Here is a 25243-nt window from a genome sequence, read left to right as displayed (position 1 = left end):
AGACTCTGAAAGACAAGTTTGGCTGCGAGACGCGCCTGCCTCCAAGGGGTGGGGCCGCAGCACCCAAGGCGGGGTTTCCCCCAGGCCCACGCCGCCTCCGCCTGCACGTGACCCGCGGTGTTGTGGTCCGGCCCGCGTGGGTGGCGGGAGCGGCGGGAGGGCGGGGGCGAGGAGCCGCGCGTCACGTGACGGGGTTTAAATCTCCCGCAGCCAGAGCCGCGGGGGCGCCAGTGCCGCGAGTCGAGCGGGAGCAGAAGAGGCGAGGGAGGAGGGCCAGAGAGGCGGTTGAAAGATGGCGGACGAGGCGGCGCTCGCCCTTCAGCCCGGCGGCTCTCCCTCGGTAGTGGTGGCTGAGAGGGAGGCCCCGTCGCCGCCTGCTGGGGAGCCGCTCCGCAAGAGGCCGCGAAGAGACGGCCCCGGCGTCGGGCGGAGCCCGGGCGAGCCCGGTGGGACGGCCCCCGAGCGGGAACTGCCGGCGGCGGCCGGCAGTTGCCCGGCGGCGGCGGCGGCGCTGTGGCGGGAGGCCCAGGCGGCGGCGGCCGAAGAAGAAGACAATGGGCCGGGCTTACAGGGCCTATCCCGGGAGGCGCCACCGGCCGACGACTTCTACGACGACGACGACGAGGGCGAGGAGGAGGAAGAGGCGGCGGCCGCTATTGGGTACCGAGGTGCGCAGGGCGCGGGCGGCCGGGACTGCGCATCCCCCCTCCTCCTCCCGGGGCCCCTCCTGGTGTCGGGTGGTGGAGTCTCGGGCGGGTTGGGGCTCGGGCCTGTCTCTGCGGCTTCCCCCTGCCGGCCTGGGCCTTCTTCAGCCGCGCGCCTGCGGGGCTGAGGGCCCGGCTGCCGGAGCGGCCCGCGCGGACTCGCTCCCTCCCTTGCTCTCTACCACCCCCCGCCCCCCTTCCTCCCCGCGGCCCGCCCCAGCGGCCTCGCGTTTTGCGCAGCCGCGGGGCGGGCTACCCTGGCTGTCGGTTTTAAAATAAGTTTCTCTCCCCTCCTACTCCTTTCGTGTATTGCTTTTGTTAAATGTTCTTCGCTTCTCCGCCCCTCCCCGTCCCGCACACTTCAACCTGCAACTTTTTGACTGTCCCTTGCTCCAGCCTTTTGCCGTTGCCTTGGCTAACTGACACCTGCGAAATTTGTTGGGGTTTTTTGGAGGGCCTTTATTTTTAAACTTGTTTTAAATTTTAAAGAGCATAGTTGTTTATAAAGACATTACCCTTCTGTGGTGCAATTAATAGTGGGCATAGGAGAGTAATAGTTGTTTAGACTACTTTGCCATGAATAGTGTTTTTCCTCTAACCGTCTTCTTATAGTGGTTTTTACATTAACTGTCTTCGTGTGTGTATATGTAACCCTGAAACACGAATTGACATTTTTCTGACATGCTAAAATAGATGTGATAGTTGTGCGTCTCGTCATCCTTCAGTGTTTTCATAGTTTTTTTTTTTAATTTTACATAATTGTATTAGTTTTCATAGTTTTTATCTAGACAGATGTGCCTCTTATTTGTACCAATAAATCCAACCAGTGGACCATTTGACCATATGTAAAGATAACGTGTGCATTAGGGACTGGATTAGAAAAACAACACTGTTTCAAGAAACATAGTTTAATAAGGGAAACGAATAATGCAAAGGTACCTTTGTCGATTTAGCGTTATGTAAGAGAAGTGCAAGTTGCCATAGCTGTATTTGCATGACTTTTTGGGTAAATTTTTATTTGGTAAGTTTTATGAACCATTATTTGTGATCGATAAATTCAGTCAAGGTTGCTACTTTTTGTGTTTTGATTAAGTAGACTTAATTTATTTCTAGATTTTGATGAAACTTAGCTTCTGAGCAGAATTCCTAAAGAGGATATACTGTTCCTGTGAACGGTGTGAGTTGATCCAGTAGACATTTTTTACACGGGCAGTATGAGTGAATGTTAAGTGCTTTATTCATTGGAAATTGTTGCATCACAATAATTATAGAGGTTTATAATTTTAAGTGCTGATTGTTTCCACAACCTTGAGTTACCTTTGGTTTCTTTTGCAGATAACCTTCTGTTTGGTGATGAAATCATCACCAACGGTTTCCATTCGTGTGAAAGTGACGAAGATGATAGAGCCTCGCATGCGAGTTCTAGTGACTGGACTCCAAGACCTCGGATAGGTATGGTTTCACAGTTTAAGACCTGTCTTTTCTCTGTATTTTCTTTTTATGTCGACGAAAAATATATTTCTTTCTTCCCTTATTGTCTTGTGATGAGGTTCTTAGGTGTTTACTGATATTTAATGTCAGCTTGGTTTTAGGGATAGTCTAGTACTTTGTTCTGTTTTTGTTTGTTAAACAGCATGGGCCCATGGAAGCTGGCCTGTATTATTTCTCAAAAACCAGGTCCTCACACTTACGGTCCTTTCCACTTGTACCCTCCATATGGACTGGTCATCCTCCAAAGTATCTTGCTTCGTCCTTCATATCCTTCTATAATTTTTCTTAACACTACTTGACAATTTCTGTATATAACTTTTATTGCTGGTTTCCTGTATTAGAATATAAAGTCCCATGGGGGCCAGGGATTTCTGACTGATTTGTATACTGTTTAGTCAGTGCCTGGAAAAGTTTGCCCTCAGTAAATATTAAGTATTTTGATGAAATGGGAAAGTATTTTGAAGTAGAGAATACTATGAGATTTTTATATCGAAGTAGTAACATGACCATCTCAAAATATTCTTTTTCTTAATATGCTCTCATTTTTCCAGAAATGCCTTGACTATTTAAAGATAGTGACGATTAGTTTCTCTTTAGTGTTTATATTGACTGTATTTTTGGTTTTCTTAAGCTAGGAACTGATTAAGAAATTTAGGGCAAAGAATTATTAAAGCTCAGAACATTAGCATTGTACGTATCATTGCAGAGACTGGTTAAGATTAAATTGAAGATTATTACTGGGAAAATTTTAAAGACAGTAGTTAAGTATAGATTTCATTTTCTTTGTGTTTTTAATGATAAATAGTGTGGGCTTTCAGGATGGGTAAGATCTTTATTGATTTGCAGAACCCTTTTGTACGTCTGTTGTATTTAAGTTATATTTTTTTAGGTTTTAACCAGAGAAATCTAATTCTAGTAGTAAATTCACTCGACTCTTGCACACGTTGTTGTTTAGTCACTAAGTTGCATCTGATTCCACCCCATGAACTGTAGCCAGCCAGGCTCCTCTGTCCCTGGGATTTCCCAGGTAATAATGCTGGATTGAGTTGCCATTTCCTTTACCAGGGGATCTTCTCTACCCAGGGATTGAACTATGGCCTCCTGCCTTTCAGGTGGATTCTTTACCGCTGAGCCACCAGGGAATCCCTTTAAAATACATACCTGGCATTTTATAGCTCAGGGGACAGGATATATAGCATTGGCTCTGAGTCTGAGCTCCTGATTTCATTGGGATATATTAGCTCTGAAGATGTTCTGAATGAAACACCTTTGCAGTGCATTTTTTTTACTTTACGAAACAGCCTTAAGGATTGCTAATTTACTACTTCAGAAAATAAATGAGATTTTGAACTACTTGGAGTGGATTGATCCAGTTCTTTTCCCTTTCAATATAGGTCCATATACTTTTGTTCAGCAACATCTCATGATTGGCACAGATCCTCGAACAATTCTTAAAGATTTACTACCAGAAACAATTCCTCCACCTGAATTGGATGATATGACACTGTGGCAGATTGTTATTAATATCCTTTCAGAACCACCAAAAAGGAAAAAAAGAAAAGATATTAATACAATTGAAGATGCTGTGAAATTACTGCAAGAGTGCAAAAAAATAATAGTTCTAACTGGAGCTGGGGTATGTAAGATGGATGAGAATACTAGTACAAGGGGGAGGGTATGTATTTCCAGCCTTGTCCAAGTCAGAAACACATTTCTGGTATAGAATTTATTCTTACATGATAATGGGCATTTGTGTTTGGAAACTGCTAAAAAGTGAGTGCAGCAGCAGTTACCAAATTGGTTCAGGATTTTTTAAACTTCTTAGTAACCTTAAAAAAGATGCCCTTCTATCTATTGACACAGAAGGTAAGTGGGATTAAGGTAAGATTTTTACCTGCTTTATTATACCACAACTCCTAAAGGACATGCAGGGAATTCTGCTTGCATTACAGTGTCAGGGCCTAATGATAAAAATTGGTTATTTGCTCAGCCTTCATGGAGAAACCAGGAACCTATACGTATGTATTGGCAAGTAGAGAACTTAGTGTTGGAAAGGTAAGATTCCTCCCTCTCCTCCTTTTTTTTTTTTTCCAGTTACACAGAAGTTTTTTTAAAGGGGAGATAGGGCACCATAAACAGAAGTGGAGTACAGATAGCAGATTAAAAAAAAAAACAACACCATGATTGACTTACAAAGGATTATTACTCTAATGTACAGTTAGCTTCAATTGATTGAAAATAACAATAATACAATAGAAAAAAGGCAAAGACTATAGACAAACAAGATGGTTTGCAAATAATCATAAAAGAGGCTCAATGTCAGTACTCAGTGAATGCAAATTAAGTAATAGTGAGTTTTCACTTTTTTACCCATCAGCTTACTAAATTTTAAATGTTGATAACACACACTGTTACAGAGTGTGGAGCATTGTAAACATTCTTGTACATCGTCTCTCCTCCATTTTAAATTAAGATGATGTGATTGTGGTGGCTTGACATTTTCCATTTGCCCCACTTTCCGTCTCAATTAACTAGTTACTTAGGCTGTTTCATATTGTGTGTTGAATACAGAATATATTACATGGTAGTGACAGTTTTTAGAATAAAGTTGAGTCCTGCTTTCTGACCTGTTGAGTTCAGGGAGAGTGTTATTTAACATTAGATGATCGTGACAAATAGGTATGTTTTGCTTCCCCAGTGTGACTTAGACGTTTGTTTTTTCCCTGAGACCAGAATGGAGTAAATGCAGACAAAATTGTGAAATGGATAACTTCTGAAATCCCAGTTTGAAATTGTCAAGATTTATTTGTAGAAAAAGCACAGAATCTAAATTTGTTCTTCACAATTAAAAACTGCAATATTGTACAGCATAGTTTTTTAAGGAAAATTAAGAAATTTAGTGTTCCTGAAGTAATAGAAGCCTGATTTAGAGGAGGGATTTTTTTTTGGAAATACTTGACTGATAGAAACTCTTGCCCGCTTTCTAGTTAAAATAATTTGAAATGGTTTACTTCTTTCCCAATCAAGTTGGAATTGCTTTAATTTGTTGGTTAAATGCTTATAAAGGTTTAAAGTTAGCCTGACTTAAAATTCCTTACCCCCTTATGAATGGAATATGTGGTGGACTTAATTACACTGGTTTTCTGAGTATTTTATTTCTATTAGAAATTAAACTAAGACAGTATCTCTATTCCCCAAAAGTTTCAAACTAAAAATATTTTTCAGCTCTTCCCTAATTGTGTGATAAGAGGACTAGTAATTATTAAGGTAGCAGTAGATGGTTTAATTGTACAAATCATGCCATGCGTATTTCAGGTTTCTGTTTCTTGTGGAATACCTGACTTCAGGTCAAGAGACGGTATTTATGCTCGCCTTGCAATAGACTTTCCAGACCTTCCAGATCCTCAAGCAATGTTTGATATTGAATATTTCAGAAAAGACCCAAGACCATTCTTCAAGTTTGCAAAGGTACTACAAACTTTTCTAGCTGTTTCTTTGTCCTTCTGTCATGAAAAATTATTTTGAGTGGCTGTCTAGTAAATTGAGTACTAGTACTGTGGTGGAGTAAAATCACTGAAATAAAATCATTGTAGTCAGAAATCCCTTCTTCCCCATAGGCACTATCATTTGCTTTTCTTCATTTTATGATTGTGCATATTTTCAAAGAAGATGCTATTTTGTATTTTTCCAGTTTGCACTTCACTTTACGTTGTCTAGACATTTTTTTAGAGGTTAGTAGATCATATAAAAGTAACATCACTGTTTTGATATTGAATGGATCACAAAGATTATAACATCTGCTCAATATGTTTTATAGTATGAGGAGATATGCCTGTGTTCGGGGTGGAGAAGGTTCTTAGATTGCATTTTAGTCAGGGTTGATTCTGCTCTAGAGTATGTAGAGCTACTCTGTTCAGTTCCGAAGCCATTTGCCATGTGGGCTATTGAGTACCTAAGTGTACTGTACTGAGATGTTAACAAGTGTGGAAGACATACCGAGTTTTGGAAACCTAGGAAGAAAAACATACAAAATATAAATTATATATAATGATTATATGTGTAAATAACAATACTTTGGTATTGGGTTATAAATTGTGAAAATTTCACATTGTTAATGTGGTTACTAGAAAATCTGAATTGTGTATATGATTCGGATGTTTTTATTTGGCAATTCTGGAGTTTAAAGTTTGACATAATAGTCATCCCTTGGAATCTGAGGTGGGGATTGGTTTAAGATTCCCTCAGATACCAAAATCTGAGGATGCTGAAGTCCCTTATGTACAATGGTATTTGCATACAGTCTATGTATATCCTCACTGTATACTTTATTTAAGCGTTTCACCTCTCTCTCTTTGGGGGGCGGGGCTACGCTGGGTCTTCATTGCTGCTCAAGGGCTTTCCGTAGTTGTGCTTCTCATCGCTGCTCTTGTTGCAGGGCACAGGCTCTAGGGTGTGTTAGCTTCAGTAGTTGCCCCGCATGGGTTTAGTTGCCCCAGCCGCATGTGGGATCTTCCTGGACCGGGGATAGAATCCGTGTCCACTGCATTGGCAGGTGGACTCTTAGCCACTGGACCCCAACAAGGAAGCCCCTGACCCTGTATACTTAACCTTCACAGATACTGTGAGCTTTTTTGTTTTTACAAATTTGAGGCATAATGGCAATCCTACATCAAGCAAATCTGTAGGTGCCATTTTTCCAACTGCATTTGCTCACCTATGTCTGTGTCACACTTTGGTAATTCACAGTATTTCAAACTTTTTCATTATTTGTTTTTATGATCTGGGATCAGTGATCTTTGTTATTACCGAGGATGTATTGATGGTTAGCATTCTTTTTAGCAATAAAATGTTTTAAATTAAGGAATGTACATTTTTTTTGAGACATAATGCTATTGCACACTTAATGAATTACAGTATAGTATAAACATAACATTCTATGAATGGGGAAACCAAAAAAATTCATTTAACTGACTTGATTGGGATATTTGCTTTTTTGCTGTGGTCTGGAACCAAACTCATGGTGTCTCTGAGGTATGCTTGCATGATGTTAATAGTTGCTGGTGCAGTAAATTCAAAATTTGGTAAATTGTTATTGCTAAACTTCAGTATACTTGAAAGGGTCTTTTGTATTACTGATTATTTTTTAATGGGCATAGAAATGAAATGGAATTGAATTTTAATTAAAGGATGACCTCAACTACTTTCAAATCATGTGGTCTGTTTATATAACTATAGGAAAACCTCCGCCGATTTAGAATACATGTATTAGCTTAAATTGATGGACTATCTTAAATAATTTTGTTTTGTGCAAGTGTGCTTATAAACAGGAATTAGAATAAAATGGGGATATTACATTGGAATATTTTAGAAAACGATTTACTTGCTAAAACTGAAAACTGAATTTGAATTTGCCAGGCTACTAAGAGAAATTTGAATCTTGCCAATAATCAACTTGAAACTTAGAAAACTTTTGAACTTCATATATCAGCAGTGATGATGGTCTATCCTTTAGAATAGACTACTGGTTCACAGTGAACTGAGCAAATAATGTAAAGTTAGTTTCTGTTTGTTCTTCTTTGTTATAAGAATGTGAATTTGTGAAGATATTACTGTTTTTTATATACTGGTGCTAGGGGTACTGCTGCAAGACTTTGAAGACCAGTGAAATAGCAGTTACTTGGTTTCTTGAATTGGACTTAGGACACTGGCTCTGGTTATCAGAAATTAACACTTTTTTTCTGGCCTCACTGTGTGGCCTTTGGGATCTTAGTTCCCTGACAAGGGATGGAACTCATGCCTCCTGCAATCTGCTGTGGGAGTGCAGAGTCCTAACCACCAGACCCCAGGGGAATTGCACAGGAATTAACACTTTAAGAAAGCCATCAAGTAACTAGAAATTACTTTGATCTTGTATCTGAGTATAAGAGCTTGATTTACTGGTGCATTTATTTAATGCTCACAAGATTTTTGCTGTAAATTCTGTGTTCTAAGAGGAAACAACATGCCCAGACTAACTTTCCAGCTTTTTCAAAAGTCTGTCATTTAAGTGTATATTAAATTGTCTAGTAAAGGTAGTAATCTCACATTTGGGGAAAATATGATAAATGAGAATACAAATAGCAAGGTGAGAAAGATTGTAACTTTTGTTGTCTAATGTACATAATGAGTATTCAGTTTTAGCTTAAACTGGTTTTAGTAAACTATTCTTGTTTGGTGCTTTGACAGGGACTTGAACCTCAGATTAAAAATCTGATGCTCTACCAGCTGAGTTATCCAGGCAATTTAAACTGGCTTTGATGTATAAGAATCTACAGAAGCAATTAAATATTACTCTTACAAAGACAGGTTATAAAAATGCACATAACAAAAATCTGACAGGGCAAAAGAGAAAATAAGATCTGAATTGGAGCAAAAATGCTGCTGTGCTGTGCTCAGTTGCTGAGTCATATCCAACTCTTGTCAGCCCATGGACTGTAGCCCACCAGCCTCCTCTGTCCGTGAGATTTCCCAGGCAAGAATACTGGAGTGGGTTGCCATTTCCTACTACAGGGGATCTTCCCCACCCAGGAATCAAACCTGTGTCTCCTGTATTGGCAGATTGTTTACCACTGAGCCACCTGGGAAGCCCAGAGTAAAAATGGCAGTGTTAATTTGGTATAGTGTACAGATTTTATGGTGGCTGGGAGAAGAAAAAGTTGGTAGAGGCAGCATGTTTCACTTCTGTATGAAAGTCGGAGCTAAACAAATGAATTAATCTTTATAACTGCTAGTCATACAAGATTGTTTTTCAGTTCTTGCACTAAAAACTACCAAAAGGAAAGCATCTAGTTGCTGAAGTACCGCTTAAAATAAATGGTAATAGGTAAGAGAGACTGAGTTAATTTGAGTCTAAAAATGAATAATTAGGAAAAAGCTGAAGGACAAATAAGAAAGGAAAAGAATGAAGGACAGTGTTCAGAAATTAAGAATGGGGAGGATATGTAAATCTTGTATTATTTTACTAGATTCCAAAAAGAATACATGAGTAAAATACTCAGAATCTAACATTTTCTACCAGTTTCTATACTAGGCAGAAAGTTTAAAAAGATACAGGAAGCTTGGGGCTGGTGCACTGGGATGACCCAGAGGGATGGTATAGGTAGGGAGGTGGGAGGGGGGTTCAGGATTGGGAACACGAGTACACCCGTGGCGGATTCATGTTGATGTATGGCAAAACCAGTAGAATATTGTAAAGTAATTAGCCTCTAATTAAAATAAATAATAAAAATAAATAAAATAATAAAAAATAAAAAGATGGTTACTTTGCTAGTTGTGAGAGAAAATGAATTTAAGTTGATGTGTAGTTGATTTAAAATGGGTTTCAGGTGTGCAGCACAGTGATTCAGTTGTGTATCACTTTTTTTTTTCAGATTATTTACGTTATGGGTGGTTATGAGTATAGTTCCCTGTGCTGTACAGTAGGTCTTCATAGGCTACCTATTTTTATTTATTTATATATTTTTGGCTGTCCTGAGTTTTGTTGCTGCACGAGGGCTTTCTCTAGTTGGAGCAGCAGGGGCTACTCTGCATTGTGGCTTCTCCTGCAGAGCACAGCTCTATAGAGCGCGCAGGCTTCGGTAGTTGTGGCTCACAGGCTCTGGAGCACTGGGTCGGTAGTTGTGGTGCACAGGCTTAGTTGTTCCACAGCATGTGGGCTCTTCCCAGACCAGGAATCAGACCCGTGCCCTCTGCATTGGTAGGCAGATTGTTAACAGTGGATCGTCAGGGAAGTCCCGGTTATCTATTTTATATATAGGAGTGAGTATATGTTAATCCCAAACTCCTAATTTATAACCTGTTTCCCCATTGGTAACCATAAGTTTGTTTTCTGTATCTTTGGATCTATTTCTGTTTAGTAAGTAAGTTAATTTGTTATTTTTATTTTTTAAAAGAAATGATGTTTGATATTTGTCTATGTCTGGGTTACTTCACTTTAGTATAATCTCTGGGTCCATCCATTTTGGTGCAAACGGCATTATTTCATTCTTTTTTATGGCTGAATAGTACTCCATTGTATGTATTTACCACATCTTTATCAGTCATCTGTTGATGGACATTTAGGTCGTTTCTGTGTCTTGGGTGTTGTAAATAGTGCTACAGAACATTGGGGTTGCATGTATCTGTTTGAATTACAGTTTTCTCTGGATATATGCCCAGGAGTGGGTTGTAGGATCATATGTCATCTCTCTTTTAGGTTTTAAGGAACCTCCATAGTGCTTGTACCAATTTACACCAACAGTGTAGAGGGGTTCCTTGTGAAAGAAAATGAATTTAATAATAAAGCCATGAAAACAGGAAATATTGTGAATTTAGACCTTTTTGGAAGGAAAGTTTCTCTAGATGTATCAAGCCGTTGATTGTATATAGTGGAGAAGAAACAGATTTCCTCTAGACTGGGACCTCCAAGTAATGGGAGAGGTGTGTGAAAGAGGTTACTGGTTCATTGGAGCAGTTTCTCAACCTGTTGACGGTTTGGGATGGGTAATTCTTTGCAGCGAGTGCTGTGCACTGCAGGACATTTAGCAACAACCAGTGGCCTCTTATTAAATACCATTAGCACCCTCTCGTCAGTGTGGACGATCAAAAGTGTGTGCAGATGTTGCCAGATGTCTCCTGCAAAATGGCTCCCTGTTTGAGCCACTGGTGTATCAACAGTGTGCCTAGCTATGGCACCACTTTGAATTCTTCTATAGGAGAACAATTTAGGCCAACATTAAAGCTATATATTCTTGTTCTGAACCATTGTCTTCTTGCATAAGGGCTTAAATTGATAATGAATTGTGGCCATGGTTCTCAGGAGTCCATGAAAAACAATCCTCCTATATGAGTGGCAGTTATAAAGACTAATTCATTTATCAGGTGCTGATAAATATGAGTGATTTTTATTAAGAGTCAGTGAAGGTGAAACTGAGGTTGTATAAAATAACTTTTTTTAAAGGACTATGTTCAAAGATATAGTTGCTGTCCCATATTGAATACAGTGAATGTTCTTTCCCCTAAAGGGATAAAATTCAAGGAAAGGAGAGGGATAAATACGAACTTCCAAAAATGTATATTTATTCAGTAAATTGTCACTTAATTGATAGGTACAAACATACCAGATTAAGTAGTTACAAGGTTAAGGAATCTTAAAACCAGCTCATTTGTAGTATTTTCCGTTCAGTAAACTTTCTGTCAGATACTTGAATACTTCATAACAATCACAGTGTTAGTCAGGTGGTTCATCATAGGTTCCATCTATCGTAACTCATCTGGCAAGTGTTCATTTTGACATTTTCTGCTTTCTGCTATTAAAAATGTATTGCTCTGATTGTCCTTTTTGATATGTTTCTGATGTTCTAAATTTCCTGAAAGCAAAATTGCTAATGGTTATGGGTGAATAAAATGTACTCCCATCAGAAGTGTATTGGAAAGCTAAATTAGCATGCCCATGCTCTTTCCCCCACAGAAAAAGCCTCCCATGATACATTAGTATTGTTGGTTTGTTTTTTTTTAGAATGTGTGTTGTGTGTATGGTTTGAAAAGATTGAAACTGTAGAAAACATGTTAGTTGGCCTCTCCCTTCAGTTTTCCTGTCTAATCTTTCTTAAAGGTTACCATGGTAAAATGTTTAACTGGTTTCCTTCTAGGAAAAAAAAAAGAGTAAACCTGTTTCTGTGTGTGTGTAGGGGGGAGAAATATTATTAAGTTTCTAATAATACTTTAAAAATGACCACCAACAAAATCACACTCTTCTCTCTATATTGCTTTTTTCTCCACTTAATATTCTTGGAAATAGTTTCATAATGGCTCTTAAATGTACCTCATTTTAAAGAAAAGGCTGAATAGTATTGTTTCATAGTTGGACCACAGTATAATCATCTGTTAATGGCTATCTAGAGTTTTTAAGGCAGTCAAGTTCTTTTTTTGTTATTAATACTAGCGTGGATGACTGCTTCTTACTACTTGTCATGTATCTTTGAATCGCCTGTTGTTCTTAGTAGTTTTTTTTTTTCATTGAGATTCTTTTCTTCGTACTGATTTGTGAGAACTTTTTTTTTTTTTTTTTTTTGCAATGCAGAGCTTGTGGGATCTTGGTTCCCTGACCAGGGATTGAACCTGGGCCATAGCAGTAAAAGTTGTGTGCAGGCCTAAACGCTGGACTGCCAGGAAATTCCCAAGAACGTGTATTTTTTAAAAATTATTTATTTTTGGTCGCACTGGGTCATTGTTGCTTTCTACAGACTTTCTGTAGTTGCAGCAAGTAGGGGCTACTCTTCATTCCAGTGCTCTGGCTTCTCATTACGGTGGCTTCTCTGGTTGGCAGAGCACACGCTCTAGGTACATTGGCTTCAGTACTTGCAGCGCACAGGCTCAGTAGTTGTGGTACACGGGCTTAGTTGCTCTGTGCCATTTGAAATCTTCCTGTTGTAGGGATTGAACCCATGTGCCTTGCATTAGCAACCGGATTCTTATCCACGGTGCCCTCAGGAAAGTCCTGAGAACATATATTCTTGAAGTGTTGGTGGATGATTAGAATTCGTCTCCAGTAATCCCATGTGGGATGTGCAATGTGAAAAATGCTTAACTAGATTAGTCTCAGTAGACTGATTTGCAGTACCTCATAGAAATGGTACTTCACCTGAAGGAAGAACGGGGAACGTGAAGTTGAGGGATCAGAAACTGCATAGTGGTTAAGAGCTGCACTTTGGCATCAAAACTGGGTTTGAATGATAGTTCTGCTACTTTCTGCTTTTGTGACTTTTGGTGTTACCTCTGTGCTTTGGTTTTCTCACCTGCAAGATGGGGATATACATGTCTAGAAAGGAGGATCAACAGATCTTTTCTGTACAGGTCCTGGTAGTAAAGGTAATCTGCCTTGTGGCCACATGGGAACTCGGTCATACTGTGTTCTTTTCCTTTACAGTCCTTGGAAATGTAAAAATCCAGTCCTCAGCCCAGTCTGCAGCATTATTATAAAGGGCTCTTGTTATACCTGGGACATACATTAAGTATTAATGAATAGCTTCACTAATTGAAATTCTCTTACGTTATGTTAGTACAGGGGCCAGCAAACTACAGCCTTAGTCCAGATGTGGCCCACTGCCTGTTTATTTACAACTATGAGCTAAAACTTTTAAATGGATGTGAAAAAAAATAAAAAGAATAATACTTTACATCATGTGAACATTATATGAAATTCTAATATCAGTGCCTGTAAATAAAGTTTCACTGGAACACAGCCGTGCTCATTCATTGGCATGTTGCCTGTGGCTGCTTAAGTACTACAGTGGAAGACTTGAGTGGCTGTAATACAGACCGTAAAGACGGGAGATCACATGGCCTGCAAAACCTGAAATACTGGCTACCTGGTATCCCAGTGTGCGAAAGTTGAGGAAGCGAGCTTTTTAATGGGGAAAAAAGTACATTTGTCAGGTGACTGATTTACAAGGTTTTGACTAGGAAAGATACTGAGTAGTCTGTGATTTTGTGGAATGAGTGAAACAAGACTAGGGATTATGAAGATTTTTCATTACTGTGGTTAGTTGGTTTCACTTACTTTTTGGGACTTTTAAATTTTTTAGAAAATTTAAATTCTAGTTTCTTAGCAACTCTTCCTACTGCTTATTGAAATAGTGGCATCTCAAACTTTGGTGAGTCCTTCTAGTTTCGAGGGGCTGCAGTTAACACCCCTGCCTTTGACTGGATTTCTCATTCATATTGGTAGAAATTGTGAGAAGCAAACAAGCAGAGGGCATCTCTGGAGAAAAACCATTATTCCTACATGAAAACTCACTATGGCAAAAAAGTTGGTTGCTAGTGGCCAATTACTGGATTGTTTGCACATTTCTGGACATAGCTTATAAAAGCAGCTTGTCATTTTAATAGCATTTCAAGCATTTGGTCCCAGCTCTGCTTCCAGTCTACTGTAAATGGATTCCTATGGCAATAACAGTGGTCCAACCCACATGACTGGTTCCTAAATAGGACTTAAGGAGGTTCAGATTTAGGATGCCCTGTCTTGCTTAGAACAGATCTGGAATGTCACAATTCCAACAGGAAGAATTAATCTGTATTTTATCTGAAAATTGTATCTCCTGCCAGCCAATTAGGTTTTTTAATTTTTTTTTTGGTCTGTGTTGGATCTTCATTGCTGCATGTAGGCTTTCTCTAGTTGTGGCCAGCGGAGGCTTCTCTTTATGGTGCCTCTCACTGGTGGCTTCTCTTGTTTAGGAGCACAAACTCTTGGGTGCGTGGGCCTCAGTCGTCGGGGCATGTGAGCTCAGAAGTTGCGGCTCTCATACTTCCAGGGCACTGGCTCAGTAGTTGCCGTGCATGGGCTTAGTTGCCACAGGAAATCTGGGATCTTCCTGGACCAGGGATTGAACCCATGTCTTCTACATTGGCAGGTGGATTCTTTACCACTGAGCCACCAGAGAAGCCCTCGATTGAATTTTTAACAAATTTTCCTTGTTAAGGGGTTGGGAGCTTAGAAAATTTAAATTCTAGTTTCTTAACAACTTTTCATACTATCTATTAAAATAGCGGCATCTTGGTGAGTCCTTATTTAGGGATAGTTCTGTTAAGAAAGTCCTGTCAGAGTAAATTTTTCCCATTATTTCAGATTATATCCCTTAGTTGGAATGCAGTACTTAAATCTAGTGATTCAGACATGGTCCACTGCATATTTGGAAGAAAATAGACAAAGTTTCAAATAACCATTAAACGTAAGCTTACAAAATAAACCCTTCATAAATTATTCCGAACTACAGGAATTGATTTGTAAATCTAAGTACTAAATTACCCCTGAATTGTTAGTGGGTTGGACATGAAGGGAAACTGAAGTACAGAGCTGAATCTAGTATCCCACAAATTTTTGTTGGTGGTGTTGTTTTAATAATTCTATTTTATTAAATTCTTTCATGAAAAGTCTACACGGTCACCACAGATAAGTCACTGCAGAAGCTTTACTCCTTTTTGCCAGCACCAGTATTGGCCTCTGCAGTCTCCCTGACTGTCTTCATTCTGTTCTAGCCTTCCTTTCGCTGTCTTCTTGACATGTTTTTCTCCTCCAGGCCATGTCTTGCAAGTCTGTGTTGGGGCTTATTCTTATTCCCATAATCCCAGGAATTGAAAATCATGCCAAAGCCATTTGTTTTGCCACCACCAAAATCGGTTCTGAATCCAAACACAAGGGTGCCATCTGGTATGGTTTTGTACATTTTGGCTAGTTTTTTTTTTTCTTCTGAATTTCTGTCTTGGGTACTGTTTCCTACCCATGGTGAAGGTCAACGATGACCATTTGTTTCCACTGAAGTAATCAGTTGGTCCTGAACTTTCTACTCTGGATAGTTACTGTGTCGTTCATCATCTTCAAGCAGTCAGGGAGGAGAAGAGCTAGTGTCCCACAGGATTTTGTCCTTAAACCTTCCCTTTTAAAAAGGGTGGCCAATAAGGCACGTGAAACTTCCTTCTGTGGGGTGGAGTCCTGGTACTCTTGCTGCTGCTCAGCCTTGCTCTGAAGGTAGGCAGCCATTTGTTCTTGTACTGCTGGCTTGCTATTAGCACTTTCCTGACTACTGTTCTATCTGTTGCCTAGAATATTGTATTTGTTAAAAAAAATTCTAACAGCTATTTCCAGAGGGGAGATTTATAAGGTGTTGGTATTAGAACAAAGCAATCTGATGAGAAAACAGTGGTTAAGAGAGCACAACCTAGTTGTCTAGACAAAATGTGACATGTTTTTTTATAAACATTCGCTTTAATAAACTCTTCACTTGTTACTTCTTTCTATATGCATTGTCTTTCTTGAATTGCAGAGTTGTTCATGATCTTAATGATAAAAATTTGGGAGGCAGAATTATTGGGTTTTGTGTATGTCGCATTTTCAACAGCATATGGTCATGTATGTGATAGACCTTATAATGAGATTTATAATGAGACATGCCTATTATTTTCACCTAAAGGGTATCTTGGTAGGCAGTTTTTTAAACTTGAAATATTTAGTAGATTAAAAGTTAAAGTCATGTAGAATCTTTACTATTAAACGCTTTTGCATAATGTCAGAATTGAAGACTCCAACCCCCTTCCCAGTTTTAGAGCTTGTTTCTATCCTTCCTGACTTGTTTAAGAAGTATCTGTGCTTTGCATATAATTCCCATTTTTGCTTCTTTACAAAACAACAAAACCAAAATTATACACATTGGTGACTAACTTGACTTTTTTCACATGTCATGGGCCATCTTGCAGGTCACTCCCTCATTCATTTTAATGGCTGCACAATCCACTATTATGGATGTACCATGTTTCTACAGCCAGTCCTCTGTTGGTGGACATATGGTTGTATCTAGTTTTTTGCTAGCACTTTAATAGGTTAGAGGCTGTAATGAATGGTAAGGAAGTAGGTAGAAGTACTACTTCAATGAAAAAAGTAGAGAAGAAACTTCCTTTGCCATAGTCACTTACTAAATGAAATTTAATAAAAACACTGTCAAAAGTTGAGAGGACCGAAATTGATACTTTTTTTCTGATCTTTTTGCCATGTGTATATCTGAATTCTTTGTTTTTAAAGAAGAAACAGCATTGAAGCATTATTTGGGGGGAAAAACACACACACAAAATCCAGCAACTCAGCATTCATGAGCAACTCTATACTATACCAGTATGTGCCTGTGCAGTGGAAGGAAAACAATTTTGGTAAGGAATTAAAACTTTAGCTTTGAACTTCCAACAGGTTGATATTTATAATGAATGATGAATCAAAAATTTTAAATATTATGTTGACAGTGCCTTTTTTAGTTTTAAAAAAGTCACCATATCTCTAGTATTTTTTATTTCAATATAAACTTTTCCCCTTTTCCTTTACAAAAAAAAAAATCTGAATTTGCAGCCAACAAAAATTAGATATATATTAAGGTATGTATTTCTTCTTTTATTAAAATATCAACATTTATAAGAGATGTTTGCAGGTCGATTTTATCCTTTGCGAGAGGCCATGTTCACTAATTGCTGAGTTTTATTTGTATTATAGCAACAATCCTTTTGTGTGTGTTGCATCCATCTAGATGCTTTGAGATTGTCGTGTGTTGTTTTCTAATTATCATTGGTAGTTTTTTTTGTTGTTGTTAAACCTAAACCTGTGACATTTATTAACACTTAATGTTTTTTCTGCTTTTTGCATTATCTAGGAAATATATCCTGGACAATTCCAACCATCTCTTTGTCACAAATTCATAGCCTTGTCTGATAAGGAAGGAAAACTACTTCGCAACTATACTCAGAACATAGATACACTGGAGCAGGTTGCAGGAATCCAAAAGATAATTCAGTGTCATGGTTAGTAAACTTCAGAATTGCTTTTCCCATTATATTAGTTTTGTAGGAAAAATTAGGATTAGTAAGTAGGGTGTCATTTAGGAATAGAGATTAAGCCTTATTATTTAATCATGTTACCTGATCAGGTGTAGATAAGGAAAGTATAGACTGCAAAAATATGAAACCTGAAATACTGGCCTCAACTCTTAATTGTATCAAATGTCAGATGTTAATTTGGATTTCAAAAGATGTAGCAGTTGTGTACACTCAAGTTTCAAATAGTGTGCTTAGTCCTCTGTGACCCTGTGCAACCCTGTGGCTTGTAGCCCACCAGGCTCCTCTGTCCGTGGGATTTTTTCAGGCAAGTATGCTGGAGTGTGTTGTCACCTCCTCCAGAGGATCTTCCTAACCTAGAGATCAAACCCACATTTCCTGCATTGCAGGTGGATTCTTTACCCACTGAGCTATCAGGGAAGCCTATTACATTCTTTTAAATAACATTTTTTATTACAAAAGTGATATTAGCTATGGATGAAAAAAACATGGCGTCTTGAGGAAATCAAAAGAACTGCTGATTAGGTCAGATGTACAGGATTCAGAAATTTGAAGACTTTAAAACAAGTTTGAATAAACTTTTATTGTATCTAAACTGTCTCTGAAACAAAACTGTTAAGCTAATACAATCGTAACCTTCCAAATTTGCAATTTTAGTGCTGGAGGAGTTAGTATTATTAAAAGAGTAGCTTTAGGAAGGGTCGTTATATCAACATCTCTTTTGTGGAACCTCTTGAAATTTCTAAAGTCTCCAGCTTTTCTAGTATCATATTATAACTTATTTAAGAAATGGAAATATTTAACAAAGCGTGTATTTGTTGGTTGTTTTTAGGTTCCTTTGCAACAGCATCTTGCCTGATTTGTAAATACAAAGTTGACTGTGAAGCTGTACGAGGAGATATTTTTAATCAGGTAATTTATCACCCATATCTTAAGATTTGTGCTTGTCTCTGATCTGTTTCCTTTGCCTCAATTGTTTTTTGCCTCCCCCTGAAAGTATTTATGTGGTACAGAAACATCCATGACTATGGGGGATTACAGAGGAGTACCCAAAAACCTTTCATTACCTTAAGTTGAAAACTTCGCTTCATAATCTTTTTTAAAAAGTATTTATTTGACTGCGCCAGGTCTTAGTTGTGGATCTTTGTTGCAGCATGTGGGATTTAGTTCCCTGGACAGAGGCAGGACCCGGGCCCCTGTGGTGGGAGGGCAGAGTCTTAGCCACTGGACCATCAAAGAAGTCCCCATAATCGTTCTTGAATGATGAAATTGACTTCCTAAACATTACAAAATATTTCATGTATGCTCATTGCCAAAAAAATTTTAAGAAGATAATGGCAGAGCATAAAAACCATCCAGAAATAAAACTCAATGTGCTTAGCTGTATATAAAATCATATAATTATGAGAAGATAGCATATTAGAATGGAATTGTATTTTACAGACTTACTACTTTTTAAAGTTTTGTTTTGGCTGCGTGCAGACCTTCTCTAGGTGCAGTGAGCGGGGCTGCTTTTGTGGTGTGCGGGCTTCTCGCGGTGGTGGCTCTCTCCTCGCGCGGCTGGGGCAGGTTCAGTAGTGGTGGTGCATGTGCTTAGTTGCCCCACAGCATGTGATCCTCCTGGACCAGGAATCAAACCCATGTCCTCTGCATTGGCAGGTGGATTCTTAACCATCTGACCACCAGGCAGTCCCAAACTTTTATTTTTTTTTAAGGTTAAGACTCATGTACATGTATACACATTGCTTTTTCTTCTTAATTCTCTTTAATGTCAAATGTGGGTCTATACAGATATTAGCAGCAGATAATAGCACAATTGTATTTCATTGCTAGTGAAATAAGTGGGGGGGTCATTTATAGTTGATGTTTCGGTTTTATCCAGTTTTCTCTGCTATTTATCCAGTTTTTCTGTTTTCTTTAATAAATTTGAAATGATTTCTTACTAAGTGTGGAAATGTTGACTGTTCTAACTTGGACTTGGCATTCTCTTTCCCTCCTCAACCAAAACCTGGAACACCTAGGTGGTTCCTCGATGTCCTAGATGCCCAGCTGATGAACCGCTTGCTATCATGAAACCAGAGATTGTCTTTTTTGGTGAAAATTTACCAGAACAGTTTCATAGAGCCATGAAGTATGACAAAGATGAAGTTGATCTTCTCATTGTTATTGGATCTTCCCTGAAAGTAAGACCAGTAGCACTAATTCCAAGTAAGTTGGTAATAATTTTTAAAGAACCATTTCTGTATATTTTGCCATGGGCTGTGGGTATGTAGAGTATACCCCAGTGATTTGTTCTTCATTTAAGAGTGGTAAAGAGCCCAAGTTTTTAAAGGTGACATATTCTTGTTCATGAAGATTGATTAATCTGAAATTTCAATGGGAATAGAGGGTTTTCAAAACAGAATAACAGGGAAACCGTTCAATGTAACTTTTCGATGGGATGTGTTTTTAATGCAGTAGGAGTTAGCATCAACTAATTTACATATACATGGGAAATATGAAGAATAATCTATTTTAATCTAAATTTGAGCCTGTTGCTAATGTTTCACATTCTAGTAGGTTCAGATGTATAGCTTGATATTGTGTAAGTACTCATGTAAGATAGAATTTTGGGACTCAAAATGATTGTTTTAGTAAGTCATAAGCATTATATGTAGATCAGCTCTAACAAAAAGCGTGTTCATGTGTATAAAGATGCTCTAATACAACTGAATTCCCTGTTACTCTCAGGAATATTTCTTTAACCCATGCTCCTATACTACATTTTTTTCTCCCTCTAGTGAGCAAGGAAGGGGGAGGAAGATAGAGGGGCTTGAATTATTGCATCAGTTGTGCCATAAAAGTGAGGAAAGGGGCAGAGGAGAGAATATCAAACCCTTAACGAGAGAATTAGACCCTCACACCAGCAAATAGGCCGCTAAACTGCTGCTTTAATAGAAATTACTCAGGTAGATTATAGGATAATTTGTAACTAAAAAGAAAATTTCATGTCTAAGCTTAGTTTTGTTTTTTTCTATTTAAACACAGAGCAGAGAACTTCTGACAAGCTTTCTGTGGGGTAGTATAATGTGTTGGTGATGTTAAGCAAAAGTGGAGAGTAAACACTATATCAGAAGCCATTTAAGTAGAGAAAACTCTCACCTACTAAGAGCCAAGAACTTTGCATATTAGGTCACTTAATCCTCACTGCAATCTTGTGGAGCAGTAGTTACCCTATTATGCAGACAAGGAAACTGAACACAGAATGTAAAAGTTTGAGGCAAGAGGTAATCAAGTGATAGAAGAAATTTTGCTGTTCATTTATTGACTTAATAGTGTGATGGTATATAATTGCTTGATTAGAGTTGCGTCTTTTTTTGGCATTGGGGAGTGTTAGATTTTCTTTTGGCTTACAGGAACTCATTTCCCTGACCAGGGATAGGACCCTGGCCATGGCAGTGAAAGCAGAGGGTCCTAACCACTGAACTTGCCAGGAAATTCCCTGTTAAGATTTAACATACTGTGTGTGTTTTGGTTTTATAAGTGCACCTCCCTTCTTTTTTCTAATTCTTATTTTTTCACCCTAATCTTAGGTTCCATACCCCATGAAGTGCCTCAGATATTAATTAATAGGGAACCTTTGCCTCACCTGCATTTTGATGTAGAGCTTCTTGGAGACTGTGACGTAATTATTAATGAACTGTGTCATAGGTTAGGTGGTGAATATGCCAAACTTTGCTGTAACCCTGTGAAGCTTTCAGAAATTACTGAAAAACCTCCTCGAATACAAAAAGAGTTGGCACATTTGTCAGAATTGCCACCCACACCCCTCAATATTTCAGAAGGCTCAAGTTCACCAGAAAGAACTTCACCACCAGATTCTTCAGTGATTGTCACTCTTTTAGACCAAGAAACAAAGAGTAACGTTGATGATCCAGATGTGTCTGAATCAAAAGACCATGTCACAGAAAAATCACAGGAAGTACAGACTTCTACTAGGAGCATTGAAAGTGTTAATGAACAGTTGGAGAGTCCAGATTTGAAGAATGCTGTCTCCAATTCTGGTGAGAAAAATGAAAGAACTTCAGTAGCTGAAACAGTGAGAAAATGCTGGCCAGCTAGACTTGCAAAGGAGCAGATTAGTAAACGCCTTGATGGTAAGAAAGGCTGTTGGGCCATTTTGAGGATATAACTATTTTTTTTTTTTTTTAATTGGAGGTTAATTACTTTCCAATATTGTAGTGGAAATATTTTTGACATACATTCACATGAATCAGCCATGGGTGTGTTCCCCATCCTGAACCCTCCTCTCTCCCCATCTCATCCCTCAGGGTCATCCCAGTGCACTGGCCCTGAGCACCCTGTCTCATGCATCGAACCTGGACTGGTGATCTGTTTCACATAATATACATGCTTCAGTGCTATTCTCTCACATCATCTGACCCTTGCCTTCTCCCAGAGTCCAAAAGTCTGTTCTTTACATGAATCTCTTGTGGTCTCACGTATAGGGTCATCATTACCATCTTTCTAAATTCCACATATATGCGTTATATTGTATTGGTGTTTTTCTTTCTGACTTACTTCACTCTGTACGATAGGCTCCAGTTTCAACGGAATATTTGCAGGAAGTGAGCAATTTTGGCAAGCTAGTTAGTGTAAACTTCATGCAGCTAAATTTTAATACTTGATTGTGTTCAGAGAAACTGAATCTGAGATTTTAAGCTAGAAAAAGATAAAACAGTATCTCAATAATATGGGGAAGAAATGGTGTCCAACAGCGTGCTCTGTACTTTGAGTTTCTCTAGGGAGTGAGAAGTTAAGCATTTAATTGGGGACTACTGAGTGCCCTGCTGTTTTCTGCTAAGAGCTTTAGATGGTGAAAATCACAAGATTTGGGTGTTTACTGAGCGTCAGTGACTTGACATATTTTCTGATTTCAGTATCTGATTTCAGTTAGGCAGGAAACTATTCCTTCTCAGGTACAGGTGGGAAAACAAGGACCACAGAGGTTAAATACCCTGTCCAAGGAAACAACTAGAGTGAAGAAGAGCCAGGTAGATTCCAGGTTCTGTTAACCTGTTGCTGTTTCAGATCTAGGAAAACATCTGGTTCTTCTCCACTATCAGAAATAGCATCTGCTCTGTTTTGACTCATGAAAAGTCCTTACCAATTTGTATTAATATGGGTGAAATCACTTTCTACCTTTTAAAACCACTTGTGCACAAGTATTAACCTATGGTGAAAAACCCTAATTAAGACGGAAAATTGTGCTCTTAGATGCAACAATCTTGTACTGCTTAAAACACTCTCACTCACCATACGTGGGGAAAACTGGCAAGAAATTTTAGACAAATGTATTACGTATTCTAATCATTTGCCATAAATAAGTTTTAGTTCAGTTGAATAAGCCTTTGGGTATTTCCAAACTAGGACTGCACCAAGTTCTGCAAACACCCATCCAAGCAACTGATATTTGGGTATAATTACAAAAATGGGTGAATGGGAAAAAAAATAGGTGAGATTTTTAAAAGGTAGATGCTACTTAGTGGGCACTAAGTTATAGAAGGCTTAACTATAAGTTAAGTTGGTGAAGTCTTCATGGGGAAGACACTAGAAAAAGCATAGAAGAATACTTATGCTTATCAATGTGGCAAAAGTCAGAAGTAGAAAAATTGCTGTTGATTTAGTCAGATAAGTCTCTGTCATATAGTCTGCTTGTGTGTTAGTCCTTTGTGTCTTGACTTGTTTTTGACCCCATGGACTGTAGCCTGCCAGGCCCCTCTGCCCATTGGATTCTCCAGGCAGGAATACTGGAGTGAGTTGCCATTTCCTTCTTCAAAGTCTGCTTAGGCACTCACAATATTCTTCGGCTCTTTTTTGACAGATGGGTCAAATGTATAAAACTCTGCCCCAGAAAATTGGTATACCTTGGTTTTATTCTGCTAATTTAGACCTTTAAAGACACAGGCTTCAGAATTTGACTGCATTGTCAGATCTACCTCTCAGAGCATTGTGAGCATTTGAAAAGATAACTGATGTAAAGAATGTAAAACTTAACATTTTTAACTGTTTAAACCAAACAACTGGAGTTTACTCATTTACTTTGCCACCATTTGTAGTGAGGTCAGGGCTGAAAAGGAGGAAGTTGGAGCATATAAGAACTAAAATGTGAATATCTTAAAGGTAAGATTGCCAGTAGGACAAAAACAGGTACAGGGTACTTGGACTGAGAAATAGATTGTACAGTTCTAAAGGGGGCCAGAGCAGAATGAACTGGTTTTTAATAAACCCGTAAAAGGGCAGAACAGCCATGTGCTGGGACCCTTAGAAGACTGGCTCCTAGGATGTGATTCAGAGGAGATGGTCCTGTTATAATCACTAGATGGGTCTGCCAGCAGCTAGAATGCAGGTACTCAACTCCCTTCTCCATGAAAACAATGTGGTTTTCATGCTGCAAAACATGGGTTATTCCAGAGTGAGAACTGGATCAAGACGGAGTCTTAAAAAAGCTTGGAAGTCATTTTGAAGAGAAACTTAGGTATATATTACTCCAGATGAACTATGCAGTAGTCAGCTTTTGTGAATCAGTCTGGGCTCTTAAGAGCCTTGACTGGGGAGAGAGTCACTCTGGCTTAGGGGACAGAGGGGAAGGCTCCTCACCATGAGAGGTCAAATCTTATACTGCAGATGCTAATTTGGGAGGGCTTTGCAAAAGAAAGCTTCACAGTGCTTCTCACACTTTAACATGATAGGACTCATAGAAAAATAGCTTCTGATTCAGAGGGTGGGTGGTGGGTGGATACTTCGTCTCACCAAATCTCAAAGGAGTTGGTTAAGCCTAGTTGAACATGGCTCTCTACAATTTTTTCATACTTACCTCATAGGGTTTGAAAATTACTTCATACCCAGATGAGGAAATTGAGGCACAGAGATAACACTCCCAATTTGCAAAGTTTATGAGTGGCAGAACTAAGATTTCTACCCAGGACTGAGTGTCTCTATAGCTTATTGTTGAGAAACTATATAATAATAGCCTCTAGTAATGATACTCAGGTAAAAGCATAGGTTCTATGCTTATCCAAACACCACAATCATACTAAGTCCTAGAAAACTGGAAATAACCCATTTCTCTATTTCTGTATTTCAGATAATCAGTATCTGTTTTTACCACCAAACCGTTACATTTTCCATGGCGCTGAGGTATATTCAGACTCTGAAGATGATGTCTTATCCTCTAGTTCTTGCGGCAGTAACAGTGATAGTGGAACGTGCCAGAGTCCAAGTTTAGAAGAACCCATGGAGGATGAAAGTGAGAATGAAGAATTTTACAATGGTTTGGAAGATGATGCTGATGTTAATGAGAGAGCTGGAGGAACTGTATTTGAAGCTGATGGAGGTGATCAAGAGGCAATTAATGAAGCTATATCTGTGAAACAGGAAGCAACATGCATTAACTATCCATCAAACAAATCATAATATAGTAATTGTCCAGGTACAGAAATTGTTCCACCAGCATTAGAATCTTTAGCATGTCAAATTGAATGTTTACTTGTGAACTCAATAGAGCAAGGAAACCAGAAAGGTATAATATTTATAGACTGGTAAAACAGATTTCCCCTCAATGGGTAATTTTTAACTTCCTTATTTCTGTGCTTATACACTCAAACACTAACTTTTTTTTT

At 38.7% G+C, this 25243-nt stretch overlaps 1 protein-coding gene and 1 pseudogene across 1 annotated transcript; one reads left to right on the top strand and one right to left on the bottom strand.

Moving 5' to 3' along the window:
* Positions 1-220: 220 nt before the first annotated feature.
* SIRT1 (sirtuin 1) lies at positions 221-25243 on the top strand. The gene is made up of 9 exons (XM_070364475.1): positions 221-668; positions 2040-2156; positions 3590-3831; positions 5511-5663; positions 17402-17549; positions 18415-18494; positions 19604-19790; positions 21155-21718; positions 24709-25243. Exons 1-9 carry the CDS (start codon positions 293-295, stop codon positions 25035-25037), a joined length of 2196 nt encoding a protein of 731 aa, XP_070220576.1. The 5' UTR covers positions 221-292; the 3' UTR covers positions 25038-25243.
* On the bottom strand, positions 12994-15978 carry LOC138986060 (small ribosomal subunit protein eS24-like; annotated as a pseudogene).

The sequence above is a fragment of the Bos mutus genome, chromosome 28, assembly GCF_027580195.1.
Source record: "Bos mutus isolate GX-2022 chromosome 28, NWIPB_WYAK_1.1, whole genome shotgun sequence".
In the NCBI taxonomy this organism is placed as follows: Eukaryota; Metazoa; Chordata; class Mammalia; order Artiodactyla; family Bovidae; genus Bos; species Bos mutus.
Note: the sequence above shows the minus strand (reverse complement) of the source record. Positions and strands in the feature narration are given on the sequence as shown.